General features: G+C 40.7%; 12 protein-coding genes across 12 annotated transcripts; 5 read left to right on the top strand and 7 right to left on the bottom strand.

Annotated features, from left to right (window-relative positions):
* Positions 1-272: 272 nt before the first annotated feature.
* Positions 273-2,135, top strand: KLMA_20275 (uncharacterized protein; the record flags this gene model as incomplete). The annotated part of the gene is made up of 1 exon (XM_022817882.1): positions 273-2,135. The coding sequence occupies one exon, from the start codon at positions 273-275 to the stop codon at positions 2,133-2,135; it is 1,863 nt and encodes a 620-aa protein (XP_022674605.1).
* Positions 2,136-2,286: 151 nt separating this feature from the next.
* MCX1 (Mcx1p) lies at positions 2,287-3,792 on the bottom strand (the record flags this gene model as incomplete). The annotated part of the gene is made up of 1 exon (XM_022817881.1): positions 2,287-3,792. The coding sequence occupies one exon, from the start codon at positions 3,790-3,792 to the stop codon at positions 2,287-2,289; it is 1,506 nt and encodes a 501-aa protein (XP_022674604.1).
* Positions 3,793-4,157: 365 nt separating this feature from the next.
* Positions 4,158-5,021, top strand: SLX1 (endonuclease; the record flags this gene model as incomplete). Its single annotated transcript, XM_022817880.1, has 1 exon — positions 4,158-5,021. One exon carries the CDS (start codon positions 4,158-4,160, stop codon positions 5,019-5,021), a length of 864 nt encoding a protein of 287 aa, XP_022674603.1.
* A 47-nt stretch (positions 5,022-5,068) lies between these two features.
* Positions 5,069-7,732, bottom strand: ROT2 (glucan 1,3-alpha-glucosidase ROT2; the record flags this gene model as incomplete). Its single annotated transcript, XM_022817879.1, has 1 exon — positions 5,069-7,732. One exon carries the CDS (start codon positions 7,730-7,732, stop codon positions 5,069-5,071), a length of 2,664 nt encoding a protein of 887 aa, XP_022674602.1.
* Positions 7,733-8,374: 642 nt separating this feature from the next.
* KLMA_20271 (zinc finger DNA binding domain-containing protein) lies at positions 8,375-9,136 on the top strand (the record flags this gene model as incomplete). The annotated part of the gene is made up of 1 exon (XM_022817878.1): positions 8,375-9,136. One exon carries the CDS (start codon positions 8,375-8,377, stop codon positions 9,134-9,136), a length of 762 nt encoding a protein of 253 aa, XP_022674601.1.
* MON1 (guanine nucleotide exchange factor MON1) lies at positions 9,079-10,719 on the bottom strand (the record flags this gene model as incomplete). The annotated part of the gene is made up of 1 exon (XM_022817877.1): positions 9,079-10,719. The coding sequence occupies one exon, from the start codon at positions 10,717-10,719 to the stop codon at positions 9,079-9,081; it is 1,641 nt and encodes a 546-aa protein (XP_022674600.1).
* A 420-nt stretch (positions 10,720-11,139) lies between these two features.
* OM14 (Om14p) lies at positions 11,140-11,661 on the bottom strand (the record flags this gene model as incomplete). The annotated part of the gene is made up of 1 exon (XM_022817876.1): positions 11,140-11,661. The coding sequence occupies one exon, from the start codon at positions 11,659-11,661 to the stop codon at positions 11,140-11,142; it is 522 nt and encodes a 173-aa protein (XP_022674599.1).
* Positions 11,662-12,947: 1,286 nt separating this feature from the next.
* RPS2 (40S ribosomal protein uS5) lies at positions 12,948-13,721 on the top strand (the record flags this gene model as incomplete). The annotated part of the gene is made up of 1 exon (XM_022817875.1): positions 12,948-13,721. One exon carries the CDS (start codon positions 12,948-12,950, stop codon positions 13,719-13,721), a length of 774 nt encoding a protein of 257 aa, XP_022674598.1.
* Positions 13,722-14,206: 485 nt separating this feature from the next.
* Positions 14,207-15,799, bottom strand: NAB2 (mRNA-binding protein NAB2; the record flags this gene model as incomplete). Its single annotated transcript, XM_022817873.1, has 1 exon — positions 14,207-15,799. One exon carries the CDS (start codon positions 15,797-15,799, stop codon positions 14,207-14,209), a length of 1,593 nt encoding a protein of 530 aa, XP_022674597.1.
* A 447-nt stretch (positions 15,800-16,246) lies between these two features.
* On the bottom strand, positions 16,247-17,125 carry KLMA_20266 (uncharacterized protein; the record flags this gene model as incomplete). Its single annotated transcript, XM_022817872.1, has 1 exon — positions 16,247-17,125. The coding sequence occupies one exon, from the start codon at positions 17,123-17,125 to the stop codon at positions 16,247-16,249; it is 879 nt and encodes a 292-aa protein (XP_022674596.1).
* A 389-nt stretch (positions 17,126-17,514) lies between these two features.
* Positions 17,515-20,610, top strand: SPT16 (chromatin-remodeling protein SPT16; the record flags this gene model as incomplete). The annotated part of the gene is made up of 1 exon (XM_022817871.1): positions 17,515-20,610. One exon carries the CDS (start codon positions 17,515-17,517, stop codon positions 20,608-20,610), a length of 3,096 nt encoding a protein of 1,031 aa, XP_022674595.1.
* A 212-nt stretch (positions 20,611-20,822) lies between these two features.
* On the bottom strand, positions 20,823-25,787 carry CHC1 (clathrin heavy chain; the record flags this gene model as incomplete). Its single annotated transcript, XM_022817870.1, has 1 exon — positions 20,823-25,787. One exon carries the CDS (start codon positions 25,785-25,787, stop codon positions 20,823-20,825), a length of 4,965 nt encoding a protein of 1,654 aa, XP_022674594.1.
* Between the last annotated feature and the right edge of the window lie 626 nt (positions 25,788-26,413).

Below are 26,413 nucleotides of genomic sequence, written 5' to 3'. Positions count from 1 at the left end.
CTCCCTCCTAACTTGTCTTAGATCGGCATTCTGCACACCCTGCATTTTAGAACATTCGATGCACCATAATGGAAACACTAGAAAATCAGCCGTTTATGGCCAAAAATAAAATTTCCCACACAATTAAGGAAAAGTACCGACATATATATATATATATATACATATATATATAAATGTATGTTTCTTAAAAGGATTTGCTACTTTTTGGATAGAGAAGTGAGACAAGAAAGAATAGAACAGGGTATTTGAAGTATCAAGGAGTGAAATCACCAATGTCTGCACTTCCGCTGTCGCTACAGATGCAGCCTGTATCCAGTAAGTCGCCTATATCGCGCGAAACTGATTCTAAGAATAAGGGAGTGACACTTCCGAGGAAATCTAAGTCGAATAACACGAGAACTGGGGCTGCTGGCGGCTCAAGGGGGTCTAATGTGAAATGGAATGTGTTGCCTAAGATTGGGGAGACGTTACACCCGCGGAAACACTCTATGAACGTTACATATACTGATTCTACGCACGTTTTTTATGATCCAAGGTATAATCGGAGGTTGAACAAAGTTGATGTTTTCATGCAGTTCAACGAGCAATGCCCGTTGGAGGACGTTGTGACGATGGCACACACACGGCTCGAGTCGTTTGCGAAGTTTCTCAACTACTACTACGAGTCGCGGAAGTTTATGATGAGCGATACGGATAAGTTTACGGAATCGTCGCATTTCCCCGGGGAAATTGACGGGATTAACTTTCAAGAGGTGGACTACCTTGTTCAGCTCTGGCATTTGCAATGTCTCCGGTTTCTCAACCAGACGAAGTCGCTATTGTTTTCATCTGGGGTCGTGAAATCGCTTCTCCAGCGTCGCCAGAATATGAAACATGGGTTTGGCCACGGCCAGTTTGACGATACAGATATTTTAGTGATCCGGTCTGATATGAGCGACTCTTTTTGGGGGTGGCAGGTGGCCTACGATGAGCCAAGCCTTAACGTGATCGACTACGTGCTAGATGTCTCGTTGCTTTCCAGGAATGTCGAGCGCGGGTTGACTAGACAGTCGTCCACGAAAAAGCTGAGTGTTCGCGATATCATGGGCAGATCTGCTGAGGATATAGCGGATAGCAGCAGCTCAACAGACTCATTAGAGCACCAGAACCAAAGTGACTCAGATATCTCTTCTACTAATACCACAGAGTCGCCAGAAAGGGATTCCTTCGCAGCTGCAAGACAGCCACCAGCATCGTCAAGTAAATTCTTTAAGGCTGCCCATGCCGGAAGTTCAGGAATAGTGCATTTCTTCAAGAAGAAGAGCACTTCTGGGTTGTCCACAACGCCTTCGATGGTAGATATCGGAACAACGCCGAACACAGACCCGTTAAGTACCCCGCCACCAAGTGCTGATGGCACTTCAACATTCACTTTGAAGAATAAGTGGCTAGAAAATCACTATTCAAGGAAACTGTCTAATTTCCTCAGTGTCCACACTCCACCACATTATCATGCCCCAACACCTTCTTCAAGCGAAGAGGACGTGGATGAGAAAAAGATGATCGACTACAAACTACAATACCTTAAGATCAAACTACCATTCAACGATAACTCGATCCCTTCCATATTATGCCCAAGTTTGTGGTTCCATTTGAGGTTTGACAAGTGGAAAACAGTCCTAGAAGAGTTTTACCGTTGTTTAATCCCTGGCGGATCTCTTCAGACGGAAAACTTTGACTTCAAGGGGTCAAGTATCGACTCTGAAGATCAATGTTCCCTTGGCACCACCAGAGAACTGAGGAAAATTCTTGAAGCAGCCTCTCTGGAAGCCATGAAAGACAATATTCAAGTCCTGCCAATGAGACATTTGGTGTTTTTACTGAACGAGATTGGTTTTGTAAACGTGAAATGCTGCGTTATGAGCTTAACGCGTGGTGATATGACCAACGACTTGGAGTGTGTTTACGAATTTTTGTCTATGTATCATTACGATACCATAATTAGGAGGCACCTATGGGATCCTTCTCTCTTCCCAGAAAATACGAACCCTGCAACATTCCCATTACGTTATTTCAACGAGCACAATGGCAAGGTCGATACCCATGTAGGAGCGCTGAGACTCGTATGCATTACTGCAGAAAAGCCGTTGAAGTGAGTGAGTGTAGCCACTTAATATTGAATTTGTGTATATACAGTATATTTGGCACGCATATTTACGCGCTGTGACGATGATAATGATAGGATTAATGGCTAGTTTCAATTTTATATTAACATAATTTTTTTTTTAATTCTTATTTATCCATCTTCTATGACTTCCCTTGTTTCTCAAGTGTCCCAACTCTGCCAAAACGTTTGTCAAACTCTTTGCCGAGTTTCTCATCTTCTTCATATATATCCATCATAAATTGATCCTGTTCCCCCCTTGAATAGTATTTTGCCTTCACTTTAGTACTCAACGAGTGCTCTTCAGAACGATTGAGTGATATAACTGTATCCTCATTTACAAGAACGTACGATACCCCAGAATCTGGACACTCGTAATTGACGTTCAAAAGTAACCTTTCCATAATTCCTCTCAACCCTCTAGCGCCAGTACCCTCTTTCAAAGCAAATTCGGCCACTTTTTTCAAAGCCTTTTCAGTCACACCCAGAGTGACTCCGAATTGCTTGAAGATATACTCGTACTGATGCAAAAGAGCGTTTCGTGGTTCTTTTAAAATGTGATACAAGTCCTTCTGTTTTAGAGGTTCCAATGCAGTAACGATTGGCACCCTACCAATTAGTTCTGGGATCAACCCATAACTAACTAAGTCTGCAGGGGTTACGAAATTCAAAGCAGATACCGTTTTACCTCCGCCGACATCGATATGTTCGATCGTGTTGGAGAACCGTAGTTTTTGAGAGTCAGTTTCTTTGTCTGACTCTGAACCTTCATGATCTTCAGACTTACTTCTGTTGATACGTTTCACGATATGTTTATCTAGTCCAACAAATGCACCCATAAGCATGAATAGGATATTAGATGTGTCCACAACGAATGTTTCCTCCTTCTTAGCCACACTTTGGTTGTTCTTATCATCTTTTTTCTTACTAATAGGTCTTTTCAAAGTCAATTCCACACGATGACCTTCCAATATCTTCAACAAGGATTGTTGAACACCCTCACCAGATACATCTTTTGTCCCCACACTGGCAGCTGGTTTGGCTAGCTTGTCCACTTCATCTAGAACAATTATACCCTTCTCAGCTTTAGAAACATCGTAGTCTGCATTTACAAGCAAACGTTCAATACACACCTCCACATCTTCTCCAATATACCCAGCCTGTGTCAATTGTGTACAATCAGTAATAGCAATTGGAACGTCCAGCATCCGAGCCAAAGTGGTAGCCAATAACGTTTTACCGGACCCACTAGGCCCAACAACCATCAAATTGCTCTTTGAAAGCTCTAAATCCTCGTCCTTTTCCTCTAGTTGTAATCGTAAAGCCAACTGACGTTGTAAGTTTCGATAGCCTTGCTCTGCCTCACTAGATTCGAATTTACCAGCACTTTCTCGCTTCTGCTGCTCAAGCAACTCCTTCTGCATACGAGCCTCGATCTTCTTCTGCTTATCATTCACTCTCAAATAATGGTTGTAGACCGCAACACTGCAAACCTTCTTCCCATCTGTTTGTCCCACAATATACTCATCTAAGAATGATTTAAGTTTCTTAGGCGATGGAACTTTAAAATGCTCGCCCTCTATCAACTTAGCAGATGCATTCAACAACACCCTACTATGACTAATTCTTCTTGTTCCAGTTCTAATCATAGTGGTGCAGCAGCAGCAATAATAAGGATACTCAATTATCTACAGTTTGCAAACTCAAAATACAATCTGACGAGTAAGTTATAATAAACCGATAGCTTCTGATTCTACTTGGCTTCTCTACCTTATTTCTCTCTTCACATATGTGGTGTTCAAGGTTTAAAAAGAAGCGATGATCTTCAAAGGCTTTTTGCATTGAAAGCCTAAAGTAGAAAGTAGGACTGATGATACGAAATTGTATAAAAGCGAGCCATTCAGAAGCCTCAACTTTGCCAATAGACTATCAGAATTCAAATAGACTAGTTCGTGAATAGCTGAGAGCTGGTAATTCGAGAATTGGAGGTGCAATTTTGGGATTATATGGCGAGATGAGCAAACAACATTGTGTTCCGGACTTTTACTGCTGCTATTTATTACGGTCCATACCAAAGCCAAATTCATTTTATATAGGATCATCCCCTGATCCAGTGAGGAGGCTCCGACAGCATAATGGAGATGTTAGCCGTGGTGGTGCGTTTCGCACCAAGAGAATGGGGACGAGACCTTGGAAGATGGTATGTTTTGTGTATGGCTTCACCAGTAAAATCGCTGCATTACAATTCGAGCATGCCTGGCAGCATAGCTACAAGACGCGATTTATTGAAGATGACGAGCGATTGGTTACTAAGAAAAATACCAGGAATGGTATTGCGACTAAGTTAGGCAATGCGAGGTTGCTAATGAAGCATGCATATTTTGACACAATGGGTCTTCGGATTCGGTTCTTTGACAGACTGGCGTGGGATTGCTGGGAAACAAACAAGTTTCGTATTCAGTACAATGTGACAGTGTGTGAAGTGGATGAGTGTGTCTTAACTGATGATTCTGAACTTGATGATCTAAACGAGTTGAATTTAGAGCGAATAAAAGCGTTTTACGAGGACCACATTGCATCGGAGCAAGTTGTCTTCCAGAGATACCAACACCAGCTGACATATGACACCCAGAATTGTATGTTATGTGATGCTACATTTGACTATGTTCATGATCAGGGAACACAGATGATAGCATTCTGCATAGATGATGATTGCAATTTTATCTCTTGTTTGAGATGTTTGTACAAGAACTTTACCAAGAACTCCAACGTTATTATACCGAAGTGGGGCAATTGCCCAAAGTGCCATACAAACCTTCATTGGTCAGAAGTCGTGAAGTATTCCACAGTTATACGCCGTAGTTTAGTAGGAGAATGATATATGATATAAACAATATATGATATAAATGTTATATGTAATGTAATTTATAAACGAAGCTCCCAGTCTTCACCGATCTTCAAGTTGAGATCAGTAATTGTAGTTGTGCGAAGACCAGTCATGATCACCTTCTCAATAGGTATGTCTACGAAAGATTCAGGATTTAATGTTGGTTTGTGTATAACAGTGTTGGTGAGAATTCCGTTCTTCAATTCGAATTCAACTTCCAAGTATTGTCCTGATTTGTATTCAAATGTTTCACCATCATCAATATAAAGTCTGCCCTTGGCTGTTGACTTGGAGCTTGGTGCAATAACCAAAGTGTATGGGTCGTTTTTCATTAAAGAAGAAGACCTACGGTATCTGTCCTTTCTTGAAATAATGTGACCACCCTTTATAAATGCGGGCACCTTCTCCAAAGGAGCAGATACGGTTTGAGTACGTGCCTTTCCATCATGAACAATTTTTAATGTATACAAATCGTAAAATCTGCCTGATGGGAAAGAAACAGATACCTGATCAACATTTGGTTTTGTTACTGGTTTAACCAAGATACCTTGTTCTCCCAAATAGAATTGGTCATCAATGTTGTAGAATATTTTCATGTCTGGATGTTCGTAAAGCATAGGATTCATGATTGGAATACCTCTCTCATGAGAATCATGGAAAGCAGTATAGAAAGTAGGCAATAATTGATACCTGAGTTTGATAGTTTCCCTAACAATGGATCTTGTTGGTTCGTTTAATAAGTAGGGTTCTCTTCTCTTGGTATCAATGTGAGCATGTGCCCTGAAAAATGGGTACCAAATACCTGCCTGATACCAGCGAATCAAAAGCTCGTCATCTGGGTCACCGAAAAAGCCGGCAATATCTGCCCCCGTGTTGGGCATACCAACGATATTATGACTTAACACCATAGGAATTGACAATTCAAGATAATCCCAATTTGCGACGTTATCACCAGTCCAACTTGCCGCTGTTCTTTGAGATCCCGAGAAGAAAGATCTGGTTAGAATGAAAGGTCTTTTGTTTGGATTCATTTCAATAAATGAATCATATGTAGCTTGGTGGACCGTCAACCCATATAAGTTATGCACTGATCTTTCTTCGTATCCGTCATAATGCAACAAATCCTTTGGTGCTGTTGTCTCTGGACCATCAAATATCGAAGGTTCGTTCATATCATTCCATATGTGCAAATTTGATGCAGCATTGACGAATGTATGCACAAATTTTGACCATAATTCCCGAGCAGCTGGATTAAAAGTATCAATCCATATGGATTCCCCTGGCCAACATTGTCCATGGAATGGTTTATTCAAGGCATTTTGTACAGCGACACCAGCAGATAGAATAGCATTACTGATTTTATAGTTGGATTTGATATGTGGGTCTATAAGGGTCACCAAATTTCTTTTAAGTTTATCTAGTTTCGTTAATAATCTTTTGGGATTAGGGAAAGCATCTGGCTTCCACGTGAAATACTTTTTCTCATCTGCATATTCTAAATCCAACCAAATAAAATCGTATGGTACCTGCCATTTATCCATTAGCGAATCAACAGTAAGGACGTCTTTTTCGTCGTTGTAGTTCCATCTACACTGGTGGTATCCAATGGAAGACATTAAAGGTAACAAGGGTTTCCCAGTAATATTAACATACGACTCTGTTACATGCTTAGGCGTATCTTGCACAATTATGATGAAATCTATAACACCAGATTCAGACATCCAATGAGAAGAGGCAGCATTTTTATTGTATCGTATATCCACCCATGTATCCGAAGGGTTGATCCAGAATATACCCACTGAAATCTTTTCTTTAACACCAATCAAGAATGGAACCGCACCATACATTGGCATAGTCGAGTTCAAATTATATTGGAAGACATCAACGTTGTAAAGGCGGTACGGATCAGAGTTTGATGTGTCGCGAAGTCTCATTGAATCGGCATGCTCTGGGATACCATATAAATTGTTTATACCATGGAATTTGAAGTCTAGAGCAACTGATTCGGGACCAAAAGGAATTGAATCCGCACGAGAATCCTTGAAACTGTCTTGGAACATATTGAAAGGTTCCTCTTCCTCATTCAGACTCTCGAAATTTTGTTCCAGAGATCTGTAATGCTCGAAATTTAACATTTGTTGGTCATTAATAGTAACAATCTCTCGTGAATCATACAGAACCTTTATGCTAAACCTTTTAACATTGATTTGAAGAGTGAATTTTTTAGCCTGAACGGTGTATTGGTTTTTGTTCCAGAAACCAGGTGGCTTGACGGTCCCTTGCCAGAACCATGGATTGTATTCCGGATCAAAAGCCCACTCATCTGCCTTGCTGTATCTTACAGGGTTGAGACCTGATTTATCTATGGTAACTGTATCTCTGGCTTCGTTGAGTTGGAATCTAATCTTATCGTCGTCCAGAAGTCTTAAGGTGAAGTATAACGGAATTTGAACCTCTTTTTGATTTGCTTTTACCGTTTTATGAATTATACCTCGGACAGCATCGGTATTGTAGTTGAACTTTAGACTATCAATATCAATACTGTAGTAGAAATTACGAGTCTTCTGAATGCGCCCAGCATACATCCGATTTCGATGACAGAACCCCGATTGATCGCAATTTTTTAACAAGTCATCTTGAAATGCATTCACGATTGACAAAGACAGCAGCCAGCATATGAACGCAAATGAAACCAATTTCATTCCCGGTTTATTCCTAGTTCAAAGCCGGGTGTCTATTACCGATGTTTCAATTAAGAGCTCCCTTGTTTCTTAATAAATGAGATGGTCAAAAAACCCTTGATACATAAAGTTTCTTATTTTAAATATATTTTTTTCTTTAGAACGGGTCTTCTCTTTTACCTTTTTGAAAGTATAAGGCTGTGCGCGTCCTACCTGAAATTCAGAAGAAGAAAATACATAGCGAACGAATTCCACTATGCGGCCCAAAATTTGTCGTCTCCAAATATAACAACAACTAGGAATTCTTCAATAATATTAATTGACTAGGTTTCTAGCATGGTTCGTACATGCATATATATTTTTTACTGTAGTTTTATGTAAGTTGTTTTTCATTCGATGGATATCATAAAGAGACGAGAACCCAGAGCCGGTAAATGAGAAACGTTGTAGGTATGCGAATTTGAAACCTTAGGAGCGAGTTATATCTCTACATCTACATACATATTCATATATAAGTCCGGTACTCAACTCGATATTTTTTCGGAGGTTCCTGCAGGAAAATGATAAGATTGGTGTCGATGAGGTAGATAGTAGTTAAAAAGGTGGGCCTAGCGAAGTAACAAATAGATATTAACAAAAGGGAAGCGCCGCTGTTAGAGTCCCATGGTAGTTTCAACAACACTTGCACCGATAAAATGCAATGATAGCAAGAGATGCAAACTTCCGCCCTTGAAAGACTTGTTCGCACCCACCTCTCTGAATACTGACGCCCAAATAGACCGCTTAAGAGAAGAGTTATTAAGGAATAAAGAGGAGTTACAAGTTATTTTGATGAAAGTGAAGGTTTTAATGGAAGAGTTCGACTATGGATCAATGGTATTACTTCAAGCAGAACTCAAGGGAATAAAGCAGTTTACGGATCAAATTCGAGTTAAAATGATCAAACACGATTGCCTTGACGTTCACAACAATGAAGATATAAAAATGGATCAATTGGTCTTGCCATCATGGTTCCAATTCAAAAGAGACGGACCTAAATACTGTGTGCACTGTGAGTGTTTGGAAACCATCGAATGGCGTAATGGGCCATGGGGGAAATCCACCTTGTGCAATGCATGCGGGTTGTGGTACCGGAAATTGAGAGGAACATTCAGTCCGGAACAGAGCTGTTTGATCATGGAAGACAAGAGAATAAACTCCGACAAGAATGATCGTAAGGAATCACTTAAATTTGATATGGATGAGGAAAAGATGTCTGCTGTTAAAAGTTCTTTAATTGATCGTATGAATCAGTTCATCCGCGAGGTAGAGATATCAAAGAGCACTAAGGTAAAATTGGGAATTATTCCTAAGAACAGCAACAAGTCTCAGAAAGTAACTCCTCTGGAGATGAACAAGTATGACTCCATATCGCGCATTTGCTGAATTAAACGTTTAGCTGTTTTTAGCACCGATTGATTTGAAATGTTAATGTCATTTAGTAACATGTAAAGCTCGAACTTTTCAGTTACCCAGTATACCCCTGATAGTTGACCTGGAAAAGATTCACTTTTCCATCGTAGCATTGTGACTGATGACTTATTTAAGGTCCGGCCTTGGTCATCCTCACAAATAGTTTTTAGATGATTATATAATTGTAACATTTCATTTGTTGGCTCGGAAGGCGTGTATATTTGCACCGTACGCTTTAGCTTGTAAATAAAGTGATTAATGTATGGGAATTTTCTATGCCAATCTAACAATGGGAACTCTAGGTTGTCACAGTGTTTGTTTTCCACCATCTTAGCGCCAATTTTGTCCACGAACTCATTTATTGTATTGAATACATCCTTTTGAGAGCTAATCACCATAATTATGGTGTTATTTGGCAAAACCTTAATCAACGCGTATAAGAAACCGTTGTCATTAAACTTTGGGAAGCATATGGGGAACCATAACACTTTATTTAGCAATAAATCTGCGAGCTGGAACCTAACGAGCTCAAACAAGATTTGTAAGTCCATAGTATGGAGGGTATGGTTTGAAGGTCTCAATATCGAGATTAACTTCAAATCGAGCGATGTGACCAAAGTGTAAAGGATCTGGCCATTGTAATTTGAGATATTGAAGTCCAAGTAAGTGGAGGATAACACCGAATTAATTGCATTCCGTTTTTTTGGTAGCATTGGTAGGCACTGTAGACTGCTGGAAAACCAGCTGATGCGTGGTTGAGTTGCCAAAGAATCGCACAACAACTTTATCATTTGCTGATCCAAGTCTGTAAAATAATGCTGCAAGTCGAAATTGGATCTTTTCGTCATTAACTTATTCAAATTTCGTTGCGAGACGGACGAGATGATGTAGGAGTACACAAGGTCCAACTGCTGTTGCAATTGTGCAGTTGTCTCGTAATTGTTGCTGCACCGGACCATCAACTTGATGTGATTTCTGTCTGCGAACACAAACCGAGTCATGACTCCCTTGGCGTCGTATGTGGAGAATTGTTTCATGACAGTGTTATCGTTTATGTTGAAATAGTTCATGACTGTGTGCATGATACCCGTAAGTCCCATGGCATGCGACTCGTTTTCCGATTGAGAAAACACCAGTTTCCCAGCCGAAGTGAATATAAAGAACTGCTTATCGTTGCCCGTTTTCTCGCTGATGAACTTGGAAGTGTTAGGAGTCTTCCCAGACCGGTCTGGGTTCAACGTGGCTGGATAAACAGAGCTTATTTCGGACGCCATTAGCGATTGTAAATCGAGATTGAAATCGCCAGAGACAGACACAGAGACGGAAGCGGAAGCAGAAGCGGAAGCAGAAGCAGACGCAGAGGCGGAAGCAGAAGCCGAGTCTACATCATTAGCATTTGCTAGCCTGCGATCGCCCGCTTGCAACCGTCCATTGTAGTTGCTGCTGCTTTCATCCTGGTACAGCACACCTGGAACACTGAGATGGTTGGTTAGATCGATCGAAGTGGTTGGTTTCGAGGGCTTTTGTCGAATTTGAAAAGATGTAGACCGTTGCATGTTGGATAAACTGATAAAACAACTCCCGGAACCACTGCAATCCACCGTTCACACCACCCTTTATACCAACTTTCCTGTCTCCCTTTTTTACATCTTCTCAATTGTTGAAATGACTTCATTTTAAGTATTGGCATCAGCTGAAATTTTAAAGTTAGTCCCTTGATTGATCGGCACGGAGATTACACAGACCAAGACTAAAGTACAAACCCATACCAAAGGTAAAGAAGACTGGAAAGAGAAGAGACGGGACGGCATAATGAATGGCGATGAATATGTGAGTACACAGTACGTCAGATACAGACAGTATACAGTATACAGAAATAGGAAAAAAAAAAAGGAAGATAGAGGGAGAGAGAGAGAGAGCGAAAAGTAGAAAAGGGAGGACAGCTAGCTAGCTAGTTGACTCCTGCTTTGACTCATTCATTTCTTATCAAACTTCTTGTAGTTCTTGTAGCTTACATACGCATCAGCAGCGACAAAAGCACTTAGACCGGAAACGATCAAGCAAATGTCCTGGTCCGACTTGTCCTTCAAGAAACGCTTCTTGTGTGCGTAACCGTTCAAAATTGTGGTTATCGACGCAGCTCCGAGTATCGCATTCACCGCGACAACAGGGTTCTGCAACTCGTGGAACACCACAGAAGCTGCCTTGGAAGTACCATACGCAACGTTAGAAACAGCTGCCTGCGTGGCCCCAGCAGTCGTGCTGGCAACATTGCTCACAAATTCCACAAACTTGTCCCAGTATGGCTTCAGAATCCCTTCTGCATTGTTAACCTGTTTCTTAAACTCATCTTGCGCCTTATCGACCGCACCATGCGCTTCCTTGGCTGCACGCGAAGCCTTATCCTTGGCTGCTGCCTTAACTTCCTTGGCAGTCTCCTTCACGTCCTTTCCAACGTCCTTACCGGCTTCCTTGACATCATGCTTCTCGGATGACATAACGAATTCTTCTTATAATACTTTTATTGCTATACTTTTGTCTCACACCGTCTATTTCCGTATCTTAGACAGTACAGATATATGATAATACCTTTTATGCTTGGTATCCTGTAATATATAAATACATATATATATAATATTACATATATTTATATATTCCTGCTTTCTCCAGAGCAAGAAGCAATTATTTAATCGATGTTTCCGTTCTTTTATACTATCGGCAAGTCCTTTAGTACCTTAATTTTTAATTTCCTCTTTTGATAATGACTCCGTAGAAGATTGCCCAGGGGACTGCGAAGAGAAAACGTAAGGTATCAACGGGCCAGGACAGGATTTTGGTTTCGCCAGTTTCTAGCGAGCTGGGAGGGCCCGTTGGTCGTTTACCTAGCAGATAGCAGCTAGTAGTACGTAGTGTAGTGCAGGTATTCTGTCGCCATTGTTCTGTGTCCAGGCCAGGCCAGGCCAGGCCATCCATCTCCGGACGAAGAAAAGCGCAGCGACAGCACCGGATAGCGGGGGTAATTAACACAGCGTTGCGAGACAACAGCTACTGCGTGTTAGAGGCCCGAAATGCGGCTCCAAGCGGCCCCAAGTGGGCCCATCTACTGCTGCCTGCCAGTGCTGTCCACCGGCAGCACCTCTACCTTGACAGCAAAAAAAAGAGGCAGCTAGCTAGACAGTATAATGGCAAAATCGGAGAGCGCAAAACGTCATGGACGGTGGGGTGTGGGTGTTGGGTGTGGCTGTCGCGGGACTGACTGTTGGATACACCTGTGCACCTGGGATTTAGGTAGCAGGTATCTTGGATGCACGGGTGTTGTTCTCTGTGTGTTTTGTGTTTTCTTTACATAAATCGGTGTTTCCCGTTTAGGAATACAGAGGATAGAGGAGAAAACGAAGCATAAGCGAACGAAGGGAAGCGAAACGCACGACAAACTCGGCACGTGATCGGACGCATCCTACGGCAAACGCCTGAAAGTATGGGTTTGTTTCTTTTTTTTTTGACAATTTTTTTTTTTTTTCAAGCTTTTGGCCTTTGGGCATGGGGGAAAGTTTCACCAGAGCGCAGACTCTGGCAAACTAACTAACCATACTTTTAAACTTTTCAGTTGACCGACCCATCCATCATTGGAACAATAAACAGGTTTTTGTTTTGTTTCGTTTAAATAATAGTTTGTAGTATTAGTCTTAACTCCCCCAAGCATTGTTCATTGTCGATCGAAAGTTACCATCATCAACTTTCCGTGTTCCAATCCCGACAAGTTATAACAGTACAGCATATCAAGATGTCCGCTCCACAAGCTCAAGGTCAAGCTCCACGTAGAGGTGGTTTCGGTGGTGCCAGAGGTGGCAGAGGTGGTAGAAGAGGTGGTAGAAGAGACACCGAAGAAAAGGGTTGGGTTCCAGTCACCAAGTTGGGTAGATTGGTGAAGGCCGGTAAGATCTCTTCCGTCGAAGAAATCTTCTTGCACTCTTTGCCAGTCAAGGAATTCCAAATCATCGACCAATTGTTGCCAAACTTGAAGGACGAGGTCATGAACATCAAGCCTGTCCAAAAGCAAACCAGAGCTGGTCAAAGAACTAGATTCAAGGCCGTCGTCATTGTTGGTGACTCCAACGGTCACGTTGGTTTGGGTATCAAGACCGCTAAGGAAGTTGCTGGTGCCATCAGAGCTGGTATCATCATTGCTAAGTTGTCTGTTATCCCAATCAGAAGAGGTTACTGGGGTACCAACTTGGGTCAACCTCACTCTTTGGTCACCAAGACCTCTGGTAAGTGTGGTTCCGTTTCCGTTAGATTGATCCCAGCCCCAAGAGGTTCTGGTATCGTCGCCTCCCCAGCCGTCAAGAAGTTGATGCAATTCGCTGGTGTTGAAGATGTCTACACTTCCTCCACTGGTTCCACCAGAACCTTGGAAAACACCTTGAAGGCTGCTTTCGTCGCTATCGGTAACACTTACGGTTTCTTGACTCCAAACTTGTGGGAAGTCCAACCTTTGACTCCTTCCCCATTGGATGTCTACGCCGACTACGCCAGTGCTTCCAAGAAGAAGTTGTAATCGGTTTCAATAATCTCCTATATATCTAGTTAGTTTTTATCTACTACACCTTCATATATGGAATTGAATACTAATTAATCAGTTTCTAGATCCGCGCGCGCTTCTTGTCGCTCCGCCAGTATAATAATGACATATACTGATCGATTTCTAAAACCAAATCCAAACCTTTGGATCTTGGTCTTAGGAATGACCAATATATCTCTATACATATCGTTACATATTCTAATACTACATACACACTAGCGATGCCAATACCGCATCATCGCTTTATGATTCTTCTTAAGCCATTTTTTTTTGGCTTAATTATTATTATTATGATTATTTTTTTTTTTTTTTTGAATCTTTTTTTTTTTTTTACTTTAATGTAATAATAATAGAATACAAGTACTATAGAAACAAGAAATCATGGATTGGGTAGAAGAACCAACCATGAAGTCATGAAAACGGGTAAAGCAAAGAAAACACATATCTTATAATATTCCATGTTAGTTCGCCATCATGGAATCACCGTCCACTTCTTGGTTTGCATGGACTGATTGCACGCTGGATTCCGGAAGAGCAAATGGTCTTTCATTGCTCGATGAGTTTCCGCTACCAATCAGTTGTGGATTAAACCATACTCCATTGCCCTGGGTTGTATTGAAGTTGTTGCCTGCATCGCCACCTTTTCTAGGCTTCTCAGGCAAGACTCTTTCTGGGGGATGTTGGAACAAACAGCCGTACGTCCTGCATTCAGCACCATATCTACATGGTTCATTTACTGGGTGTCCAAACAAACAATCTATCCTTGTACAGTTAGCACCCTCGCGGCACATAATTGGCGATCTAGCGTGTCTCTTAGGACAGCGCTTGTTTGTACATTTAGGACCAAATTTACACTGTTCCAATGTTTTCTCCTCTGGTGGGACCATCGATCCAGCGACATATTTTGGATTCGAAGGCTTTGCAATGACCGGCTTAGGGGTAGGCTTGTGAAGTGGTTCTACACTTCTAATCTTGGACAAAGAACTGTGTGCCTTGTTACATGTAGGATCAGCACACTGTAAGTTGCTCTCACACCAGCTGAATTGCGTTACCTTTGCATCTTCGTTTGCCGGTGTTGGATGTCCGAATGGACATTTGGGGTTCGAGCACACAGTACCAAACTTACAAACAACAATACCACTGATCCTTTGCTGCTGCTTCTTCTCCATCTCCTCTCTTTTAATTCTACGCTCCTCTCTGACACGTTCAATCTCCTTCATCAATTCTGCATCCTCGCTTGGATGTAGATACGTGCACGTTCCTGGTGGATTCTTACAGTTGGGATAGCTTGGACAAGTAGCAGTTGGGTGGCCACGAGTACACTTTCTGCCCAATGGACAATGTGGGAAGTCTGGACAACGACCCTCTCTCTTGATCACCGTATGTGTAGACCCCTCATTCGAGGCGTTGGCCTCATCGATGCCCAGTGCCATGGCTAACTGATTGGCACCATACCTGGAGTTAGGTGTTCTTCTGTTTGGGATAGCTGCTGTCTTAGAGATACCTCCTCTAGCGCTACTTGAGCCACCACGTCTAGAAACAGTCCCATGAGGGTCCCTAGTACGTTGGGCTGGATGCCTTGCTTGGTTTCCCGCAGTGTTATACTTGGAAGACGAGACATCTACTACACCAGTAAAAGCTGATACAGGCGAACTGGATGGAACGCTCTCTGAATTAGCAGAAGCAGAAGCAGGTGCAGAAACCGGTCCCGAAGATGAAGGTGCCGATGTACTCTCAGAAACAGGGGCCGATGGTCCATTAGACCCTTGGTTTCCCAATTTTGCAAAAACTGCATTCAAGTCATCGCCCCCTTTCAAAAGTTCTGCCGCATTGAATGCGATACTAACCACATCTTGAAGCTCCTGAGGACTCACACTGTCGAACAAACTAGACAACTCCTGCAAAATATCTGTTGCACTGGATCCATTTGACATAAGTAATGTCACATATTCAGCAACTTGATTGACATCTTCGTTGAAGTTTGGAACGACCTTTAGTCTTTCTGAGATCACAGTCTTAAGATTGGTAGCAATATTTTCAGGAACTGATGTCATTTCTAGATGGGACTTATATACAACGTTAAAGCGGCGGCTTGTCGTTACGCTGTTGTGTTTAACTTCGTTATATACTTTATATCTCCTATTTGTAATAATTCCTGCATTTTGTGAAACGCGCTCACTTTATATAGAATAATCCTCAATTTTTTTTTTTTTTTAATCGAAATCTTCCAGAAAAATATCGTTATATACGAAATACGGCCTAAAGTATTACCCAGATTATATATTATCATCACGTGATGTGCAAATTATATATGTAGATCTACAAATGTACAAGATTGTAGCGGGACTGACATTGTGTGAGAGTACTAGCACGCTAGCACGCTAGCACGCAATAATAGCACCGCTCTTCCCCCGTACCAGTAACATGCAATTGATAGTTTGTTTTTAGCTGCTAGTGTCTACTTTCAACAACCCGTCGTCGCGAAGAAAAAAACTCCCATTTCAGCTGTGCTGCAATTGCAGGTGGGTGCTGTCTCGTAGTTTGTTCTTCTTGTCTAGCATCATATTTATGAGGTTATTAGCTGCCATTTTATGCATGCTGGCTGCCAAATTGTCGTATTCTTCGTGAATAATTTCAAGAATGCCCCACTTCTCCATAACTTGCTCTCGACGGGCTTCTAGTGCTATGGTCTGAAGCGATTCTTGATAGAGGTCTGGGTATGAATCACACTTGTTACAGAAATCTTGGACCACAGCTAGCATCTGAAATCCATACTGCAGGCGTTTCAAGTACACGTCCACTCCGGCCCTATTCGACAACAAATATTCGAATGCCCTCTCTTTGTCCGCTATCACCTCATCTATCACATCCATAATAAACGTAACACATATGTTGTATCTCACGCTAAGCCCCTCCAGCGTTTCCGTCTCCAGGAACTCCTCTTCTAACTTCTTGTCCTTGTCCTTTGCTTCTCGAAGCTCGTCCCATGCCCAACCAAGTACTCGTAGTGTCAGAAACTCTAACCTCAAAGCCCATTGATCTATATTAAATTTCAAAGTTTGCAAATAGTCCGAGGCGTTCTCAAATAGGTCAAGACTCATCAACAGCACCCTCCTGCTGCGATCCAGCCGCAAGAAGGCAAACACAAAATCAGACTTCACGTTTTCCGAAAACGATATGGGCTTTCCTATCAATTCCCTGAAACCTTCATAAAACTTTGTTATATGTTCTAAATCGGTGCTGCCATTGTACATTACAAGGTTCGGATACTTGCTTTGGAGTACTTGTGTCAATTTATCACTATCCCATCGACTTTGATGAGCATTCGAACCTGATTGCTCATCTGCTCTCTCTGTTTCGTTTCCACTATCTCCACTCATTTTATCAAGTAGTCACCCACCGTTGGCTCAGTTACATATCATATAGAAATCAAAGTAAGGCCAAAACGAACCAAAGGGTATTGGCATTGATCATCTGTCATTCCAAACCTTTAGACGTGTTGTAAGACAAATGAGATGAGATGACATAGTGGACCATATACTATCAAATCGTACAAAATGATCAATTATTACCCTTTATTTGGAATTTTTCAAAATGGATGAAAAACGCGACACCAACAATTAATAAAATCTACAAGTAGCTTTTGACATATTTGATTAATAAAAGGTTCACTTCTTTGGTAAATAAGCTTCTGCGAGCGGTATTTGGGTAATTTTAATAGCATATCTCTATAGTGCGCTAAGGAAATCTCCGAATATCTAGAGCAAGAATGAGTGAAGGAGGAATTGAAATTGATTTCCAGGCCTTTCATGACAGGTTTGTCAAATTAGGCAAGCAATTCTCCGGGTTTGATGGGTCTCCTGATAGTCTATTGTTTGTTTTAGGTTCGACTAATGAGGAAAATCCATACCAGAAGACTACCATATTGCATAATTGGCTATTAGGATACGAGTTCCCAGCAACCTTGGCAGCGTTTTTCAAGGACAAGGGTGTAATCATCACTAGTAGTGCAAAGGCAAAACACCTTTTACCAAGTATTGAGAAGTTCGAATCGTCTGATTATAAACTTGAAATCTGGCAGAGAAATAATAAGGATGCTGCCCACAACAAGAAGCTGTTTGAAGATCTTATTAAGCTAATCACTGATTCCGGTAAGAAAGTTGGCGTTCCATTGAAGGATTCTTACCAAGGCAAATTTATTTTGGAATGGGAGCCAATATGGGAAGAAGCCAAGAAGACCCACTCCTTGGAAGAGGTTGACTGTGCTGTAGGCTTGTCTAACACATGGAAGGATAAGGACTCGAAGGAACAGGCCTATTTATCGATGTCGAGCAAAGGTTCAGACAAGTTTATGGATTTAATGTCGAACGAGATTGTCAACGCGGTGGACGAAGAACTTAAGATAACAAATGCAAAGATGTCTGACAAGATTGAGAACAAAATCGATGACACTAAGTTTTTGAAGAAGATTTCGGGAGAATTGAACTCTCTCTCTCCTCCAAACGAAAAATTCGACATCAACTTCTTAGATTGGGCTTATTCCCCAATTGTGCAGTCCGGTACTAAGTTCGACCTCAAGGTATCAGCCCGTTCGAACAATGACCAACTTTTTGGTAATGGGTCAATCTTGGCTTCATGTGGTATTAGATACAAGAACTACTGTTCTAACATCACAAGAACTTTCTTAATAGATCCTACTGAGGAAATGACCGACAATTACGACTTTTTGTTGATCTTGCAAGAAAAGATCATCAATGATCTATTGAAGGTAGGTGCTAATCCAAACACCATTTACGAAAAGACTTTAGAGTTCATCAAGGAAAAGAAACCTGATCTATTACCACACTTCACCAAAAATGTAGGTTCTTTGATGGGTCTTGAGTTTAGAGACGCAGCAGGAATGCTCAATGCTAAACCTTCAACTCACAAAATTTCGGAGAATTGCTGTTACAACATCTCTCTTGGCTTTGGTAATCTAAAGGACTCTAAAAGCGGCCAAGTATACGCTGTTCAATTAGCAGACACTGTCCTTTTGTCTGAAAACGGAGAAGCTTCTATTCTAACAAAATACACCAAGGCCAGCTCTCAAATCTCATTCTATTTCAATAATGAAGAGGATGATAAAGATACATCAGTCAAGAAGGAAAGAAGTAAGCCTCCAGCTTTACCAAAACCAGATGGTAATTCAAAAATCCTAAGATCCAAACTTCGTGGAGAAAACAGGGCTGATGATGAAGAGAAGGAACAAATTCGTAAAGAGAACCAAAGAAAACTTCACGAAAAGTTGCAGAAGGAAGGTTTAATGAGATTCAGCGACGCAGACGCAGCAGATGATGACGAGAAACCAAAACATTTCTTCAAAAAGTACGAATCCTATGTCAGAGAAACTCAAATTCCATCCAATGTACGTGATTTGAAGATTCATGTTGACTGGAAAAATCAAACTATAATCTTACCAATATACGGTAGACCTGTTCCATTCCATATTAACTCATATAAGAATGGGTCTAAAAATGAGGAAGGTGAATACACATATCTGAGATTAAATTTCCACTCTCCAGGTGCCGGTGGTGTTGGTAAAAAGTCAGAAGAATTGCCATACGAAGACAATCCTGATAACCAATTTGTTCGTTCTATAACTTTAAGGTCAAAGGATGGTGCTCGTATGAGCGATGTGTTTAAACAAATCACAGACCTCAAGAAGGAATCTACCAAGCGTGAACAAGAAAGAAAAGCCTTGGCAGATGTTGTTGTACAGGCTAAATTAATAGAAAACAGATCAGGAAGAACAAAGAGACTTGATCAAATTTTTGTCAGACCTAGTCCAGATACTAAGCGTGTCCCAGGTACTGTTTTCATTCACGAAAATGGTATAAGATACCAATCCCCACTAAGAACGGACTCTAGAATTGATATCTTATTCTCTAACATCAAGAATCTATTTTTCCAGTCTTCGAAAGGAGAATTAATTGTCATTATCCATGTTCACTTGAAGAATCCTATTCTAATGGGTAAAAAGAAGATCCAAGACATCCAATTTTACAGAGAAGCTTCTGATATGTCAGTTGATGAAACAGGTAACAGCAGACGTAACAACATGAAATTCAGAAGATATGGTGATGAAGATGAACTAGAACAAGAACAAGAGGAAAGAAGGAAAAGAGCTGCTCTTGATAAAGAGTTTAGGTATTTCGCAGAAGCTATCGCAGAAGCTTCAGATGGTCTTTTGGATGTTGATTCACCATTTAGAGACTTAGGTTTCCAGGGTGTTCCTGCAAGATCAGCAGTGTTCTGTATGCCAACCAGAGACTGTTTAATTCAATTAGTAGAACCTCCATTTTTGGTAATAAATTTGAGTGAAGTTGAAATCTGTATTCTAGAAAGAGTGCAATTTGGGTTAAAGAACTTTGATATGGTGTTCGTTTACAAGGATTTCGCAAAACCAGTTTCCCATATTAATACCATCCCAATTGAGCAACTAGAGTTTATCAAAACATGGTTAACAGATGTGGATATCCCTTACACAGTCTCCACCATTAACTTGAACTGGTCAACTATTATGAAGTCGCTACAGGATGACCCACATCAATTCTTCTTGGATGGCGGTTGGTCCTTCTTAGCCACTGGTTCTGATGACGAGAGATCTGATGAGAGTGAAGAGGAAATATCTGAGTACGAAGCTTCTGACGAGGACCCATCTGACGAAGAAGTATACTCCGAGGAAGATTATTCGGAAGATGAACAATTCAGCGATGAAGGCTCTGAAGATTTTGCAGATGAGTCAGAGGAAGAGGCTGGTGAAGACTGGGATGAATTAGAGAAGAAGGCTGCAAGAGCTGATCGTGGAAGCAAATTCAACGAGTAGACATCTCTAGTTAATACCGAGCCGGAATTGTAAGATAGTACTAATTATCCACTTATATAACAGAGAAAAAAGATATTTTGTTATTACAGTTGTCAATTCAACTTTTTTATTTTCTGAACATAATGGTATTTAGATATATGGTACATAAAGTTCATCACTATAAGATGATGCTAAAACAAAATAGGATTGCCATATACTAAGCCCCCTCAAGCTTAGTAGTTAGAGAATCCAGTTGTTTGTGATCCAATTGCACCGTTTGTTAGTAGCAATGGCTGACCATCAGAGTTGGAGTCAGTAGAAGCCTTAGACTTGAATTCAGCAGAAAGTTTGTTGATTGCATCATTTTGTTCCTTTTTAACAGATATTTCATATGGCTTGATGTATGTTTCAAGGTTATTCAACCATGCAACTTCAAGAACGAAGTCGTATCTGATCAAGTGATAAGTGGAGTATAAAGATGCAATGAATGCTTCTTTGTTGTCTGTTTCAATGAAGAACTTTAGAAGATCTTCTGCAATCTCTTGGCTTTGGGAAATAGCAGCGGTTTCAATTGCATGTTTCCATAGTTGCTGTTCCTTGAAGATAGATAAACTCTTTGCCCATTTCTTATTTCTACGGTATAGTTGAGCTCCAATAATCTTAAAGAAGATAATTTCATGGTTTTCCAAACGAGCAGCTAATTCCAATTGATCGAATTTATCATAAGAGTTGACAGCATCTTGTAGAGCCTTGTAATCTTCTTCTTCGATCATTAAATCATGGTATGCTTGGTTCACAACAGAATTGTTCTTTGGCAATACATTGATCAAGAATGGCTTAATCAAAGGTAGGTTATCAGATTTTGAGAAAATTCTGACTGTTCTAGGAATATCCAATCTTGGTGTTAGAACAGTTAACAAGTCCACAAGCAATGAAGGATGTTCCTTCACATAGAAGTTGATAGCCTTGTAATATATTTCCAAATTAGAGACTTTAACAATAATCTCTTTGAAGTATGAATGATCAAAGTTGAAAGCGGACTTTTCAATCATAGTCAAAGCAGCATTATCCCATTCATCATAATGAGCATATAAGAAGATCAGTTCAGGCCACAAGTGTGCTTCTTCCACGGCTCTGATCACCTTTGGAATGTTAATACGAGACCAGAATAACTTTAAATGCTCATAAGTCTTTGATGGGTTGTACTTAGTGTAAAGGATAGCCAATTCTGTAAACATACCCATGTGTGCTCTTTCCAAACCTAGACCTGCTTCGAATAAGGAGATTAATTCGTCGAAGAATCCGTTTGTCTCATAGACCTCAACCAACTCGTCAAGTTCTTCAGCATGGACAATCAAGTTCAAACCACAAATTTGGGCCAATCTAAATTCCCTGTTAGCAATACAAGCGTCATTGACTTGCTTCCAGACTCTAACGTTAGAAGCCTTTCTTGCAGTGTCAACAGCATTTTGGTAGTCACCCAAATACACAAGAGTCGTAGCTAGTTTAGAATAGTTGGAAACAGCAGAGTAACATAATTTTGCTGCTTTGTAATCATTGTGTTCGGATAATTTATCACCAACTTCTTCCAAGTTAGCAACATTCGATACAGTCAATAGATTCTCAATTTCATTCAACTTTCCTAATTCAGCATAAGCCAAGATCAAAGCACCGTCAATTTCTGGTTCCTTGAGAGATTCCCTGGCCATCAATAAAAATGGTACAAGTTCTTCAAATTTGCCAGCATCTTCAGCAGCCTTGATAACATTCTTGAAGTTAGAAGGATCCTTTGCCTTAATATAAGAATCAATGGCTTCTGGAATACGTAGTGCATTCAATTCAGCAGTACCCAATTGAGCCCACAATTCTGGTGTGTTTATTTTGTCTGCATAGGATTCGGCTCTGTCCAATTCTAGAAGGTCTTCGACAATAACAGTCAAAGCTTTGCTATGCTTTCCATGCTTGTCATAGATTTCGAATGCTTCTTCATTCAAACCATTTTCTATACACAATGGAGCAATTTCATCAACATCGTAGTTGTCAAGTTTTTCAATCAAGTTACTAACCTTGTTAGGTTCGTATCTGATTGCAGACAATAACAATAGACCTTGAAGAGCTGGATTGTCATTGAATGGAGAAGGTTCTAAAATAATCTTTTCCAACAATTCGATCAATTCGGTCTTTAGGCCGTTTGACATAAATGCCTGCACAGTTAAAGACACTGGCTCTGGATCAGTTAGTTCAGGAATACCAACACTAATAACAGAGTCGATTAATTGACGTCTGTGAATGTTTTCAGAAGATAAGACCTTGTTCCACAAACTTGAGTCGGAACGAGCCAACAAATATCTGGCTTGGTATTTGTACATGCTGTTTTCGTTGGTGATTCTGATCAAGTCATCGTCATTTTGACCCTTTTCATAGGCGATATAGGCCAAGTATGGATCTCTCTTTTCACAGTAACGACCAACATTCAAAGTGTCATATTGATCATTCTCCTTTAAGAACTTTTCTGGAGCATTGTTAGAATCAATATAAATCTTAGCCAATGTGTTGTAAACAGATTGGCTTTGGGCACCGGTTTGCAAAGTTTTTTCCAAGAATGGCAATAGGAGTTTCAATCTGTTTCTCTTTTCCACTTCAGTTGTCAATTCATCAATTGGGACTTGTCCGACAACAGTATCCAATAGAGATATAATAACATTTTCATCACAGTCCACATCCAATAAACCGGCAACAACTTGGGCAGTCTTGGATGGGTTAACTTGTTGAACGTAAACTTCGATAAATTTGAAATTCTTTGTTCTGTACAAATATAGGACCAAGTCATGGACCATATCGAAACGATCACAAACAACAACCAAAGGCATTTGGTCTTGCAATTGAGCGTCCTTTAAGAAGTTTTTAACCTTTTCTGGATCGTAAACATTATTTTCTCTGACAACTCTTTCAACTTCCTGGAAATGACCAGCTCTAACAGCAGCTTGGATGTATTTGAAGACAACCTCTTTGTCGGTTGTCAAATTGACTAGGGATGCCAAGTAATAGTATAAACCTTCATTCGATCTATAATCCTCGAACAATTTGATCAAAACCTGCGAGCCAATTAGATCCGAGAACTTTGTGGCGACTTGAATAACAATTTGTAGATTAGCTTCCAAGTTATCATCCATCAAAGTTTTTAGACAAGCCAAAGATTGTTCAACATTCAACTTACCAAAGAAGTTCACCAACCATTCAGCTGGAATAGCAGAGGTGTGGACAATACATCTCTTAATATCCTTGATATCAGTGTAGTTTTCCAAAGCTCTTTGATACAATCCGGCCTTTTCAGCTAAGGTGGCAATTGTTGGCTTGTCATAATAGGAGAATATGTTGTTACCCAAGATAGCATCTGCAACTTGTGGTGCATTCAAAAGGTTAATTTCCAAAACTCTTGTCTGTAGATGACCCTGGTCTGGTGTGTTGCTACGCAATGCATCTAATAAGAAAGAAGTACCTTGTTGAATGTGGTTTTGACTAAAGAAGATATCCGCAATCTTTTCAATTTCTAGCTTAGAAGCGACTTCTGGGTTGGACAGCAAGCTAATAGCAAATTCACTGGCTTTGTCTGGGTTTGTTCTCATTAAATTTGAAATCAAGACAATAAAGTTAGGAGTGAAGTTAACCTTTGCTGCGTAAGGCAGAATCTTGTCAAATTGTTGCAATTCTGCCAAACAAGTGATAACCTTGGCATGTGCTTCAGCCTTCAAATAAGTGGCCAAGGCTAGAGTAGTATCGAAAGGTTTGACAATGTCACCTAGCTCTTCAGAACACTGTAGCTTGTCCTCCTTTAGATACTTCTCATACAATTGCTTTCTATCTTGTTGCAAAAGTGGTCTAGTCAACTCAATGGACTCGTATTGGTTCAATTTACCCTTATCCAACAACGTGGAGAAGTATAGCAAAATTGGAGAAATTGAGCCTGGAGGAGCTTGAATATTTTTCAATTTATTGATGGTGGTTTGCGTTCTCAATTGTTGAGAAGATGCAGCCACCTTAGCGGCATTGCTGTAGTCACCTTGTGCCAACAAATTATCGAATTGCTTTGAGAACAAATCCTCTGCACCTGGTAGGTTTCCTCTTGAAGCCATTGTTAACGCGAGGGAAACGTTTGCCAACTTGTTCAAGACGTATGGAACTATTTGGTTAGTGTCAACTTCGACAGCCAACACATTACCTTTTTTATTGATACATGCGATACCATTCTTGTGGTTATAGCTTGTTGCAGTAAACACGGATTCTGCGGTGATTCTGTTGACGAAAAGGTTTGAACCAGTTTCCAATTCGTATAGATGGATGAAACCGTATTTGGTTAACACGTAGATGATACCATATTTTTCAGAGACTTGTACGGAAATTGGGAAGTCGTTTACCGCATCAGCTGGGAAGAAGATATCAACTATTTTTTTCTGGTATCTAACTGGCTGATCTTGAACTGGGTCAATTTCAATGACACGTAGTTCACCTGAACCGGTGGTGACGTTTCTGTTACCAGTGACGAAAACCTGCACAGGTTCAGTGTTACCGTCTAGAAGAATCTTGGAGAAGATAGCGACGTGACCATCAATTGCTTGTGAGATGCCTCTGGCTTTGGAGAACAATTGAATCTTACCGGCAATCTTACCATTTTCTTGGATAATACCGACAACGGCAAACCAGTCCAGCTTTTCGTTAGCAACGAAGTTGATGATCTGGGTGTTATTTAGGTTGACGTGTCTGTCAGTCAACTTTACTGGCTTGGCAGAAACATTGCCATCGAAGACATGGGACACATATAGAGAGTTAGCAGTGATGAAACCTAGAACTTCTTCACTCAACCACTTCCAAAAGATGACTGGTTCGTCTAATTGGAAAGACTTCAACTTAGACTTGGTGTCCAAGTTAAACACTTGAACAATGGTCCCGTTAGCTCTCACAGAGATAACCTTTTGCGATGGGTGCATGATAGCAGAATCACCACCCATGTTCTTTCTTGTGACTTCATTACCCTTTGTTAAATCCACAATTGCCACTGTGTTGGTGCCGTTTGCAGATTCTCTAACAGTAACGAAATGGTCAGATTCGAAAGTGGTGGATCTGAAGTCTAGGTATTGAGAGGAGATACCTAGAGACGTAAGATCCACCAACTCGGTGAATTCAATGGGAAGATCACTCATCCTGATAAAAGTGTATAGATATTTTTGGATTTAGCTTTAAACAGGCGTCTTAGTATCGAGAAAACTGGACAAAAAAGACACGAACTGTTCAATAATACTGACGTATACCTTAATAGATCAATCAATTACTCGAGGGGGGAAAGTGAATTGAAGATGCTGCTCAAAAAGTGAATCTGTTAAACTCTTTTCTATGTTCAGATTTTTTGTTTTGCCTTGCAAACTAATTTAAAAGGGAGAAGCAAAAGGGCTAAAACGCAACGTAAACAGTTCCTGTTTTGAAAATTTTATTGGCTACTCAGCTTGAACAGACAATATTCTCGTCAATTGAGGCTGGTTTGGGCTTCAAAATTGTGAAAGGCTGTAATCCCCTTTTACGTTAAGGTTGAGGGAAAAGAGTGAAATATCTACAAAGTGTTGATTTTCTAAAATAAACTGCTAACGGGTTATTCGAGGAAAATTGTCGCCTGCTAAAATCTGAAAAGGGGCGCACCGTGATCTGCGCCAAAATCACAGGGCAAAGGACACAGAAAGAGCAGGCACAGGTGCGCAGTCCAGACTAGAGTCCACCATCTAATGCACATGGCCTTCTTCCGGAGCGTGCTTGCACCCTAAAAAGACCACGAACA

The sequence above is a fragment of the Kluyveromyces marxianus genome, chromosome 2 (assembly GCF_001417885.1).
Source record: "Kluyveromyces marxianus DMKU3-1042 DNA, complete genome, chromosome 2".
NCBI lineage: Eukaryota > Fungi > Ascomycota > Saccharomycetes > Saccharomycetales > Saccharomycetaceae > Kluyveromyces > Kluyveromyces marxianus.
The sequence above is the reverse complement of the archived record's forward strand: the minus strand, read 5'-3'. Positions and strand labels throughout refer to the sequence as shown.